Below are 13,506 nucleotides of genomic sequence, written 5' to 3'. Positions count from 1 at the left end.
TGGGGTGCTTAAGGTTCAAAGCTGCATAACTGAGAGGAGACCTCCACATAGCCTTTAAAGGAATGCGGAGAACCGACTAGAGCTTCTGACCTAATGTCCAATCCTCACCTTCTTGTGGTGCACCCTGTTGGGTATCAACCTGGATACTGAACGAACGAGGATGGGCTGGCAATTTGGGATTTAGTCGACCAAATTGTATTCTTATTAGTTAAACCAAAATACAAAATGATGGTACAACATGACAAAATTTCATGCCGGCTGGGGCGTCGCCCAGTTAAACAAGATCCACATTGTTTTCTCCAGGGAACCAGGTTGAACAGCAAAAAGTCAGCTACTGGAACAAATCTGAAAACACACCCCAATTCAACATCACCAGAGTTAAAGATTGGTACTATCAACATAAGAAGCCTGAATGGCAAAGAAATTGAATTAGCTGAGGAATTAGATAAGTACCAGATCGACATAATAGGGATGACTGAAACAAAAAAGACAAAACTGGTGAGATCTTTCTGAGCAATAAATACAAAATGTTATATTCCGGCAATGACAATCAAGGAAAAGAAGGATTAGTCATAGTATTCAACAGAAAACACGAGGCTAATCTTCTTGAATGGCAGGCAGTCTCAAGTAGAGTAATGTTGGCAAATATGAAAATGGGGAACTGGACAATGAGACTTATTTGTGCCTATGGTCCCACAGAAGGTTCTACTAAGGTAGAAGTGGAGGAATTTCTTGAGGCTTTAGAAAAAGCAACTGACACAACGAAAAAGAAAAAGTGGGTCCTTGTTGGGGATCTAAATAGCAGAGTAGGAAATGATTGTCACACTTGGGAAAATTTGGAGAAAAGAGCAAAGCTAATAATAATGGCAAATATCTGTTGGATTTCTGCTCGGGACATGGATTGGTTATTACTAACACCATGTTCCAACACAAAAATGTGCACAAATTCACATAGAGAGAAGAGGCAAGGAATAAGAAAAGTCTCATTGACTATGTTATTGTTGATAGTGAGGTTTTCTCCCTGGTGCAGGACACCACAGTGTATAGAGGATTTGAAATTGGTAGTGATCACTATTTAGTCTTGAGCAGGATAAAATTGAATTTCATATTGAAAAGAATGACATGTCAGAAAGTTTTAAAGCGAATAAAAGTTGAGCATCTCTCAGATGTGAACTGTAGACTAAAATACACAAAACTTATTGAAGAAAAAATGAAAGAGTTTGAGAACAGGAACTAAACCTTGGAGATTTAGTGGCAAGCCTTGAAGTAAACCTTGATTGATTCAGCTAGAGAGGTATGTGGTAAAGTTGTCCACAAGGATAGAAAAATTAGAACTCCATGGTGGACACAGGAAATTAAAGAGGCAGTGAAGGAAAAGAAGAAATCATATCAAAAGTTCCTGGCAATTAAGTCAGCTTGTGCTCTTAGAGAATACAGAGACAAATGTAAGAAAACTAAACAGTGTGTAAAACTAGCTAAACAAAAGTCATGGGAGGACTTTGGCAAGAACATAGAAAATAAATATCAAGAAGGTGGCAAAATATTCTGGAGGTTGTTGAAGAAACTTAGAAATGGAGAAAAGATTGCAGTAAAAGGAGTTAGAGATGATAAAGGTGACATAAAAACAGGAGAAAAAGATATCTTTGAAGTATGGAGTAATTACTTTGAAAAACTGCTAAATGAAACAAGCAGTGATGACAGCACAGTGATAAAAAAAACACTGACCAGGCATGCAATCAGGAATACATATCCATACTTGAAGTAGAAAAAGCCATGAAAGGCTTGAAATGTGGAAAAGGTAGCAGGACTAGATGATATTCAACCAGAAATGCTGAAGTATGGTGGTATGAAAGTCTTACAGTGGCTGCACTGCATTGTTCAGAATGCCGGACAGAGGGACAAATTCCCAATCATTGGAGTAGAGCTCTAATAGAAAGAACCATATATAAAAAAGGGAAATAAAACTGAATGTGAGAATTACAGAGGTATATCCCTACTGAGTGTTCCTGGTAAGATATATGCAAGTATACTTGAGAAGCAGTTGAGAAGGATTGTGGAAGAAAAGCTTGGTGAAGAATAAGCTGGAGATAGGTCAAAAGAGGCTGTCAGGATCAGATCTTCACTTTACGACAAATAGTGGAGAAATCATGGGAATATAACAGAGATCTGTATTTAAGTTTTGTCAGTTTGGAAAAGGCATATGACAAGGTGCCAAGAGACAAGCTATTCAATACGCTACAGTTATATGGTGTCAATGAAGCATTATATCAAGCAATGCTTAGTCTTTACTTGAGTTGTAAGTCAGCAATTAGAATTGAAGGAAGTACAGGAAGATGGTTTAATGTTAAATCTGGTGTGAGACAAGGATGTACATTATCCCCTCTGTTATTCATTATCTGTATGGATGACATTATGAAGGAAAGTGGTATTAAAGATGATATCAAAATTGGAGATGTTAATGTCAGCTCTTTGCTTTATGCAGATGATGTTATACTTCTAAATAAATCTGCTACAAGTTTCTCTGACTAAATTGAATAACTGTTGTAATAGATGTGGTATGAAGATGAGGATTGGACATTAGGTCAGAAGCCCTGGTCGGTTCTCCACATTCCTTTAAAGGCTATGTGGAGGTCTCCTCTCAGTTATACAGCTCTGACCCTTAAGCACCCCATAAAAAGACAAAGACAATGAAAATAGGCAGAATCATTGAAAATGTCAACTGTGTTGTGAATGGAAAACCTGTGGAACAAGTAAAACATTTCAGCTACTTAGGCACGACTTTTAGTACATACATACATTTTCAAGGCCCACTCTTCCTAATTGGGTTGTGGGGGCAACAGCTGCAAGAGGAACTTCCAATGGTTCCGATCCTCTGCCACCAAGCTCAGGTGGTCTGGTGGGATTCCCAAACGTGTCCACCCAAGGTTTTGGATATAATCTATCCAGCGAGTCCTTGGCCTTCCACGTGGCCTCCCACCCTCTGGCTTGGCAAAGAGGGCCTGCTGAGGGAGCCTCTCTTGTGGCATTCTGACCAGGTGCCCGTACTAGCGTAACTGTGATCTCTCAACATGGAGAAGCAGTGGTTGAGTATTGAGGGTTTCCCGAATTGCAGAGCTTCTGACTCTGTCTAGTTTTGTCAGCTCCGAAGAAGGAACCTCATTTCAGCCGCTTGGATTCGTGTCCGCATTGTTTCGGTCGTTACCCAAATCTCATCACCATAGGTGAGGATGGGGACATAGACTGTATTGAAGACAGCCAGCTTTGCCTTCTGGCTTAATTCCTGCTTCAATACGACTGAACGGCCAAGCTCCCGCAATATTGAGCTTGCTAAGCCAATTTGAGTATCTAGCTCTACGTCCCATTTTCCATCATTCGTGAATATGGACCCAAGGTATTTAAACTTCTCCACCTGTCTCATTGGGACTCCACTTACATTTAGAGTGCACTGGGATGGTTGTCTTGAGACCACAAATGTTTCAGTTTTTGGCCACACTGATCTTCATTCCGGCTTCTGCACAAACAGCTACAAACCTATCCAGGATCTGCTGGAAGTCATCTGTGGAACAGCTAAGCAGAACTAGGTCATCTGCAAAAAGCAGACGCCGAATGCTACATTTTCCAATTCTGACACACTCACTGCCTCGGCTGTGCCTATCAATCCAGTCCATAAATATTATGAAAAGGAGGGGTGACAGAACACACCCTTGGCAGAGGCCAATGGAAACTGTGAAAGGTTCAGACTTTGTGCTGTTTACCCACACACAAAACTCTGGGCATTCATACAGGGACTTGATGGCAGGTAATAGTTGACCATCCACTCCATACTCCTGTACTACTTGCCAAAGCTTATCCCGAGGAACCCGGTCATATGCCTTCTCCAAGTCCACAAAACATGTGTAGACATTCTTGGCATATTCCCATATTTCTCAAAGACTTGCCTTAAAGTTAAGATTTGGTCAGTTGTGCTTCTACCAGGACGAAAGCCACATTGTTCTTCCTGGAACTTTGACTTTCCAAGCAATTAGCATACACTTTCCCAGGCAGGCTGAGCAGAGAGATGCCTTGATAGTTACTGCAATCCTTCTGGTCTCCCTTCTTGAAGACTGGTATTATTATGCCTGTCTGCCATTGCTTTGGTGAAGATTGTAAATTAAATATAGAAATAGACAACAGAATCAACAAAGCTGGTATGGTAAGAAGTCAATTGAATAAATTCATATGGAATAAGAGAGAAATTAGTTGGAACACTAAATTAGCTGTATACAAGACAGTGTTCAAACCAATTTTAACTTATGGGTCAGAAGTAAAACACTTGACCAAAGACTAGAGACTGCAGATATGAGAGTGCTGAGAAAGATTATAGGCATGAACAGATGGCATCAATGGCAATATCATATTAAAAATTTGGATATTAGGAAAGAACTAGATATTGTCAGCATCAAGGAATGCGTTAGCAGAGCTAATCTCAGGTAGTATGGTCACTTAAATAAAATGGGCCAGGAACGATTAGCAAAACAAGTGTTTTCTGCCAGGTTGGCAGGAAAACAACTCAGAGGAAGACCAAGATGTAGGTGGATTGATACGGTACAAAGTGCCTTAGACGATAGAAATATAAGATCTGATAATGTTGGAGTCTTGAAATAGGAAGTTAGTAATGATGTAAATTTTTCATGTATTACTATCATATCCTGTACACCTCTTGAGGGTACATGGCAGGAAACTGATGATGATGATAAATTTTAATACACTTCCATTATTTCAGCAACATCACATTGCCATTATCACAGGAACTTAAATACAAGACACATGCATGCAAGCACAACACACAGTAAATGAGGAATGAAGCAGGAAGCTATTCTTTCTCCAAAAGTCCTGATGGTGTTCCCTAGCGGGCACTGTTGGTATTCTTGGCCGATTGGGCTGAAGGTCTTCTGATGTAGGTTTCCCAAATTTGGTGCAGTCGCATGCAACCAAATTTATTAAGGTTTGGATTGTTTCTTAGGGCTGAGGCTGATTCCTTGAATAGGCTTTCTCATTTGAATTTACTAAGGTGTATTATCATGGCTTTCTTCCACCGTATTCTATGGCGGGTATCCAGCGCATGGTCTGCAAGACCAGAGTAGCTGTATTGGTGAAACCAGATGTAGTCCTTGTGTTCTGAAATTCTAATATTAGCTGTCCTGCCTGTTTGGCCAAAGTAGGACAGTTTACAACTGCAAGGGACTTGGTATACACCATGTAGGTTTAGGGGAGGGAGGTTGGTCTTTAGTGGAGTGGATAAGGGATGCCAATTTTTTATAAGGTCTGTAACAAGAAGTTAAGTCATGTTTTTTTAGGATTTTCGTTATTTTTTCTGAGGTGCCTTGCATATAGGGAATTGTGATGGATTTAGAGTAATCCTTGTTGTGACAGGGGGTTGTGGTTTATTGATTTCAATATATTTTTTGGATTTTTTTGGGGGGTGGGGGGGTGGGGGATAGCCATTGGCTAAGAAAGTGTTGAGAATGTGGTTTAGTTCTGTGGTTAGGACATTGTCATTGGAACAGATAAGTTTAGCCCTGTTGTGTAGTGTCTTAATGACTCCATATTGTTGTGAGGGGAGGGGGGATTGTTGGTGAATGTATCTGCCTGTATGAGTGGATTTTCTATAAACTGAGAAAACCAAGGTTCCATCAGGCTGGTGGGTGACTAGTGTGTCTAAGAAAGGAAGGCAGTTGTTTTTTTCTTCTTCCAGGGTCAACTTGATTCTGGGATGTTGGTTGTTTAAGTGTGTTACGAAGGAGAGGAGTGCATCGTAGCTATGTGGCCAAATAGCGAACACATCATCAACATAGCGAAGCATACAGTTGGTTTTTGTGTGGCAGAGTTTAAGGCTTTGTCTTCAAAAGTCTCCATATAAAAGTTGGCCAAGGGAGAAACCATGGCTGTCCCCTCTATTTGTTTGTAGAATTTTCCTTGCCAAACAAAATAGCCTGAGTTCATTGTGAACTGAAATAGGGCTGTGATATCGGGAGGAAATTTAGCTTGGATTAGTTCTAAGGATTCTCTGAGTGGGACATTTGTGAATAGGGAGGAGACATCAAAACTGACCATTTCGTCAGTGTGTTTGAATGTAAGGTTTTCAATTCTGGCTTTGAAGTGGGCTGAGTTTTTTATGTGTGAAGGTGTGTTGCCAGTATAGTGTGTGTGTGTGAGGGCTTTAGACAAATGTTTAGCTAGTTTGTATGTGGGGGAATCAATGCCATTCACTATGGGACGTAATGGCACATTTTCTTTCTGTATTTTTGGCAGTCCATATATACGGGGGGGGGGGGGGGGAGGGGAGATGGAGTTAAAGGGTTTTAATTTGTTAGTGACTTCTACAAGCCGAGATGTGACCTTAAAGAGCCTGTGGAGTTTTCTAATTTGTGAGTTGGTGGGATTGTACTCAATAGGGAGGTAAGTAGCCCGATCTAACAATAGAACATTCAGCTTACCTGTGTAATCCTTTTGGTTAAGTAATACAGTGGCATTACCTTTATCTGCTTTGGTGAATATTATTTCCTTGTTTTTCTTTAATTCTTGCAGAGATTTAATTTCTTTATTGGGCATGTTGGTTTTTGGTTGTTTTGCCTTGGTCAGAACACAAGCCACATCCAGTCTAATGTCATTGGCAACGTGGTTTGGAAGGTGTCGTATCCCGCTTTCAATTTGTATCATAATATCTTCAGCAGGTATTCTTCTGGGCACAATAGCGAAGTTGTTGCCACGTGAGGGAGAGTGTCAAGTGCTTCAGGTTTCAAACTAATTGACGAAAGGTTGAACTGCCTTGTCGGACGGTAGGAAGTTGTGGTTTGGAGTTAGAGTACTTTTTTAAATCCTCAAATTTTTTGATGTGTAGTTCCCATACTTTTTTTAATTCTTTATCCGCAGCAGTGCACGAGATATCATATAAAATAGACCAAATCTGGTGGTTTATGGTGCTGGAAAGCTCATCTTCGAGTGCCTGGATAGCTAAGTTAGCATCAATAAGTGAACGGCGAGTAGCGGCGATTTGTTCCCCGAGCAAAGCTTGGCTGGCACGGTTGTAAATACGGAGAGCCTTTTGGGAAACGAAACGGTGTTTGAATTTGACACAGTTTGGGATTACCTGGTTATTCTGGCAGCGTTTTAGGAAAGCGAGACGATTCAGTTGTCTTAATAACTTCAACTTCATTTTACCGTAATGTTGGGTCTTACATGCGATGGAATCTCTGTGGATTATCGTAATTCTCGTGGAAAGGCTTAGACGTTGGTTATAGAGGTTATAGTGTTATTAAGAATTTAAAAAAGTACGGGAATGACACATAAAAAAATTTGAGAATTTAAAAAAGAACTCTAACTCCAAACCACAACTTCCTACTGACACGGTAGTCAACCTTTCGTCAATTAGTTTGAAAACTGAAGCACTCAACACTATCTCACATGGCCACAACTCTGCTATTGGACCCAGAAGAATACCTGCTGAAGACATTATGATACAAATTGAAAGCGGGATACGACACCTTCCAAACCACGTCGCCAACGGTATTGGACTGGATGTGGCTTGTGTTCTGACCAAAGTGAAACCACCAAAAACTGACATGCACAATAAGGAAATTAAATCTCTGCAAGAATTAAAGTAATAATAATCACCAAAGCGGATAAAGGTAACACCACTGTATTACTTAATCAAAAGGATTGCACAGGTAAGCCGAATGCTCTATTGTTAGATCGGGCTACTTACCTCACTATCAAGTACAATCCTACCAACTCACAAATTAGAAACTCCACAGGCTCCTTAAGAAGGTCACTTCTTGGCCTGTAGAAGTCACTAACAAATTAAAACCGTTTAACTCCATACCCCCCCCCCCCCATATATATGGACTCCCAAAAATACATAAAAGAAAATGTGCCATTACGTCCCATAGTGGATGGCATTGATTCCCCCACATACAAACTAGCTAAACCTTTGGCCAAAGCCCTCACACACTATACTGGCAACACACATAAAAAACTCAGCCCACTTCAAAGCCAGCATAGAAAATCTTTCAGTGTGTTTGAGTGTGACACACACAAACACACTCAAGGAGACATCAAAACTGGTCAGTTTTGATGTCTCCTCGATTTCACAAATCTCTCACTCAAAGAATCCTTAGAGCTAATCCAAGCTAAATTTCCTCCCGATATCACAGCCCTATTTCAGTTCACAATGAACTCAGGCTATTTTGTTTGGCAAGGAAAATTCTACAAACAAATAGAGGGGACAGCCATGGTTTCGGCACTCTCCCCACCCTTGGCCAACTTTTATATGGAGACTTTTGAAGACAAAGCCTTAAACTCTGCCACACAAAAACCAACCATATGGCTTCGCTATTTGGCCACATAGCAACGATGCACTCCTCTCCTTCCTAACACACTTAAACAACCAACATCCCAGAATCAAGTTCATCCTAGAAGAAGAAAAAAACAACTGCCTTCCTTTCTTAAGCACACTAGTCACCTGCCAGCCTGATGGAACCTTGGTTTTCTCAGTCTATAGAAAACCCACCCATACAGGCAGATACATTCACCAACAATCCCCCCTCCCCTCACAACAATATGGAGTCATTAAGACACTACACAACAGGGCTAAACTTATCTGTTCCAATGACAATGTCCTAACCACAGAACTAAACCACATTCTCAACACTTTCTTAGCCAATGGCTACCCCCACCTCCCCAAAAAAATCCAAAAAATATTGAAATCAATAAACCACAACCCCCTGTCACAACAAGGATTACTCTAAATCCATCAAAATTCCCTATATGCGAGGCACCTCAGAAAAAATAACAAAAATCCTCAAAAAACATGATTTAACTTCTTGTTACAGACCTTATTAAAAATTGGCATCTCTTAATCGCTCCACTAAAGACCAACCTCCCCCCCTAGACCTACCTGGTGTATACCAAGTCCCTTGCAGTTGTAAGCTGTCCTACTTTGGCCAAACAGGTAGGACAGCTAATATCAGAATTTCAGAACACAAGGACTACATCTGGTTTCACCAATACAGCCACTCTGGTCTTGCAGACAATGCGCTGGATACCCGCCATAGAATACGGTGGAAGAAAGCCATGATAATACACCGTAGTAAATTCATGGAATCAGCCTCAGCCCTAAGAAACAATCCAAACCTCAACAAATTTGGTTGCATGAGATTGCCCCAAATTTGGGAAACCTACATCAGAAGACCTTCAGCCTAATTGGCCAAGAATTCCAACATTGCCCGCTAGGAGTCACCATCAGGACTTTTAGGTGAAAGAATAGCTTCCTGCTTCATTCCTCATTTACTGTCTGTTGTGCTTGCGTGCACGTGTCTTGTATTTAAGTTCCTGTGATAATGGCAACGTGATGTTGCTAAAATATTGGAAGTTATTAAAATTTATTTTAATGTATATTTTATTGTACGTTGTAATTTCCTTAAGCTATTTAGTAAGAAATTAAAACGCTGTGTTTATTTTTGAAGTAAAACTTTAATTTTAACATTCTAAAGTGTTATTTTTCTTGCTTTTCTGTTAGCAGAATCATCGATGACGTTGGCGAAGTCTATTTCATAGTAATGTAGGTAATTCTTATTTAGAAAAACTCCTCTCACAACTAGCAACACTTACAGCAATTGTGAGAAAAATTCGCAGTAGTACAATATTTGGATTTGGAACTGAGTTCGCGAGACTGTATTTTAGAATTAAATGAAAAAGTTCAAAGTGCCGCCCATGGCTGACCGCCCCCTCCGCACCCCCCTCTAGCTACGCCACTGTGTCTATCATATATGTTAAAGTAATAACCTCACTAGGTGATATATACCCTTGCAAAGTGGTCACTCAGTAACTCAACTATTTTATCTGCTTTTGTCTCCTTGTGACCATCATCCTTCTTTAAGGTTAATCTTCCATAGTCATCTTCATCTTGCTTGCCACATAATGAAAGAACTCTTTGGGATTTCCTTTGGCCTACTTAGCTAGATTCTTCTCATAATTTTTTTTGCCTTCCTTGCCATGCTGGTCATCTTGCTTTCTTGCCTGACTGTTCTTTTGTTCATGAGTTTTCTAGTCACCTTTCTCTTTATATATCCTCCACAACATTTTCTTTTTCTGCAGCTCATGCTTAATGATATTACTCATCCATCTAACTCCTATCTGATTAACCCTCCTTACCTTAGGTATACAGTTTAATATTGCTTCCTGTAGATGACCCTTAACTATATCCCATGCACTGCTAACATCCTTACTCTGTGGTGTTTTATGCCATGGCACAGATTAAACTTCTTCCTAAGTTTGTCATAATCACCTGTCTTTTATTTCTGCATATATGCCTTTAATAGATTATATGCAAAGAATAGTAGTATAATACAGCATTTATGCTTGTTTATATTTGTTTTTGTTTCTGTATTTGTTTCTGAAAGGGGGACTGAAGCATTAGACTTATTATAAAAATATATTATACTAAGATTTTAATGTAATATGCTTGTTAGTGAGAATGAAAGAGAATGATGTATTTATTTCTGAAAAAAAGTGAATTGGTACAAAAAAAAAATACTTACAATTTTATTCTTTAATTCTAAATGTGGAATTTATTAGTTAAGCAATCATCAGTTTTTATGATATAATAAAAACACAAACTGCTGTTTTACAAGTGTTATAGCATTTTAACTACTTTTTTTAATTGCAGGTTGAAAAATCTTTGCAACGAATTCATCGTGGCCACAAAAATGCAATGTATACTACTCAAAAAAGTATTGAAAATAAAGTAGGCCCTGTGGCTGGCTGGAAAGAGCTGCTTATATCAGTTGGTTTTCGTTTTGAGCCTGCATCAAATGGATTGCCTGCTTCTGTTTTTTTCCCACAGTCTGACCCTGGAGAGAGATTAACTCAATGCAGTGCTAGTTTACAGGCTTTACTTGGTAAGTTTAAAAGAAACTAGCTGTTTAAAATATTTTTTAATTGCTAAGTTGAACACTATAATATAAATGAAAGAAAAATGCAAAAAAAAAAAAAAAATAGCTGGCTGTTTTCTCATACATCACTTGACATTTGAAATAGCTATAATAAGAATTTTATCAGATGTTTTTCTGGGGAAGAGTTAAATTAGCCATTCTTAGATGGTAACAGGAAAATTTTTAATTCCTCACGAACATACCAGCACAGGAACGTGCACACATTATTTAACAATTGATAGTCCCATCCAGCTTGGTTGAAAAATAATTAGTATACTAGATTGTAGCTGTTTCACATGCATCTTAATATTTGCTTATTTTTTGATAAAATATGAACAAAACTAGAATATAATTTCTTTTAGTATGATATTTATCATTATTAATCCATGAGTATCTCCATAAGTCCAAAGACTCATTATAAGAGGTCCACTAACATGAATGACCCAATGCATATCATACCTCTCCTTGAACTTGTTCACCAACAGAGCACTCAGAATTGCTTCTGGCAACCATCCCACTCATTCAACTCTCTCTCTCCAAGCAAAAAGTCTGGTCCTCACTGCCTTGCTAACTGTACCTCATACAACTTACAGCTGTGACACCTTTTTCTTTTTTATCCAGTCATGTATTGACATGTTTCTATCATATGCCTTCTTTTCTGTCTATCAGCTAAACATGGTTACCTATGTAATTTTCAAGCTATCCTCATAGGGAGCATTCCATTGACCAGTCACTATTTTGACCACTCACCTAGCAAATGATCAAATTGATGACTGGTCTGTAGAGTGCTTTAGTATTTATAAAATAATAAATTTTCTAATGCTTGTTTATTCCCAAAGGAAGTAGAAGAACTCTTTTAGCTCTAACTAATTTTTGAAAATCAATGCCAGGCAAGTTTCATCCATAGCCATCACCCATACCTGAGTTCATGGCTAGCGATGATTTTTGCAGGTTACAAGGCAAGAAAACAGCAGATAGCTGGCATATTGTGACCATAAACCCTGACTTGTATAGTATTATAATATGAAATATTGTAAGTGCTACAGTCTTTTTCTGAGATTTGAGGTTAAAAATCTTAGTTTCTAGAAGAAACAGCCATGTTTCTGTAACCTATTTATCTGCATCAAAGGATGATTACCTCAGAAAATAGCTGAATGTGGAGTGAATTTAGGGGAAAAAAGTCCCCTTAGCGACTAGAATCAAACCTATAACAGTCCTTCTTCTGCTGGTCTAGCATTATTATTATTATTAGTAGTAGTAGTATTATTACATGACACCTCCAAAGACTTATCACTGGAGGACACCCTACACCATTTAATCCTCCATCTACACCCTGTGCTATCTACCAACACTGCCTTTATCTGTATGTAGGATGAAAAGCCCAAATTTCCAGAAGGGATGGGAGCATTGGCTGACTGACTGAAATTGGCTGACTCACCTTCATTTGAAAAAGCCCATATAAAGGATGATTAACCAATTGTGCTATAGAGATACTCATGTAACAGAAACATAGCCACAAGGCTACCTAAACACCTTGCACAAATACATTGCAATAAAAATTTCTTATTCTATTTTGGTTTTTTCTTACAAAAAATAACTTCTGCTGTCATGCTAATTCAGAATTTTTCAAAGGGCTAACTTACCACTGATGAAACCTCAACAGATATTTAAACTAATCTGACTGTAATAAGACTCTCACTATAATAATAATAATAATAATAATTTTATGCCAGTCACAGCCACAAAAGGTGGGATAATTAGCACTGTGCATTGGCTAAGGATTAGACAATCTGAGATCCCTGGTCTGGAGACAAGAATGTGATTTTTTTTAAGCAACTACAGGTCTTTAATAAGTAGGATGATGGTCTCACACCACAAGCATGCAGGCCATAGTGAGATTTGACCTCCATAGCAAGTTGATTGGGAATGATACCCACTTTGCCAGATATATTACAGTTTATCATATTGTTATGTTTTATTCAGTAAATATGGCTAAGACAAATGAATCTGTAGTTTTTTTTTTTATTTTTCTTTTTTGAATAGCAATCCTGTGTACAAATGGTTGTACACAGGATTGGGCTAGGGTTAGATAACCTTTTCTCTGATAGACAATCTGGTGGTTAAACTGTCTTGTTTATTGTAGTGTGATTTTGGTTGTGATATATTTCACTTTTATTAGCATAAAGTGTTACAGAATCAAACTTATTACCTAGCATATACTGATCGAGTGCAGTAGATGTCCATAAATATTTAATTTTCCTTTTTATATATATATTTATATATATATATATATATACTGGCCTGATTGGCCGAGTGATTAGAGTATCCGCTTTCCAGCCAAAAGGCTGCAGGTTCAAATCCCACCGTGTGGGCTTGGATCTTTGTGATTGTCTGTGAAAGTGGTGGTGGGCGGTAGATGGCGCTGGTATAGTTGTGGTTCATTGTAGTTGGTGGATTGGGGATGGTGGCGGTAGAGAGCTGTAGAGTAGATGCCCTCCCTCGATGAGTCTTTGGACTCCCTGGAGGTGTCAAATAA

The 13,506-nt window shown here is 38.8% G+C and overlaps 1 protein-coding gene across 1 annotated transcript in view; it reads left to right on the top strand.

The window, feature by feature from the left end:
• LOC150093573 (tetratricopeptide repeat protein 28-like) overlaps positions 1-13,506 on the top strand; it is a 462,929-nt gene that overhangs the window by 401,308 nt on the left and 48,115 nt on the right. Inside the window, exon 18 of the mRNA XM_090412721.1 lies at positions 10,706-10,937. Within this exon, the coding sequence (XP_090268847.1) occupies positions 10,706-10,937 (232 nt within the window). The remainder of the gene's footprint in view (positions 1-10,705; positions 10,938-13,506) is intronic.

This window comes from Typopeltis vanoorti, chromosome 23, assembly GCF_054136105.1.
Source record: "Typopeltis vanoorti isolate ZY-2024b chromosome 23, IOZ_Tvanoo_1.0, whole genome shotgun sequence".
Taxonomy (NCBI): Eukaryota; Metazoa; Arthropoda; class Arachnida; order Uropygi; family Thelyphonidae; genus Typopeltis; species Typopeltis vanoorti.
The sequence above is the reverse complement of the archived record's forward strand: the minus strand, read 5'-3'. Positions and strand labels throughout refer to the sequence as shown.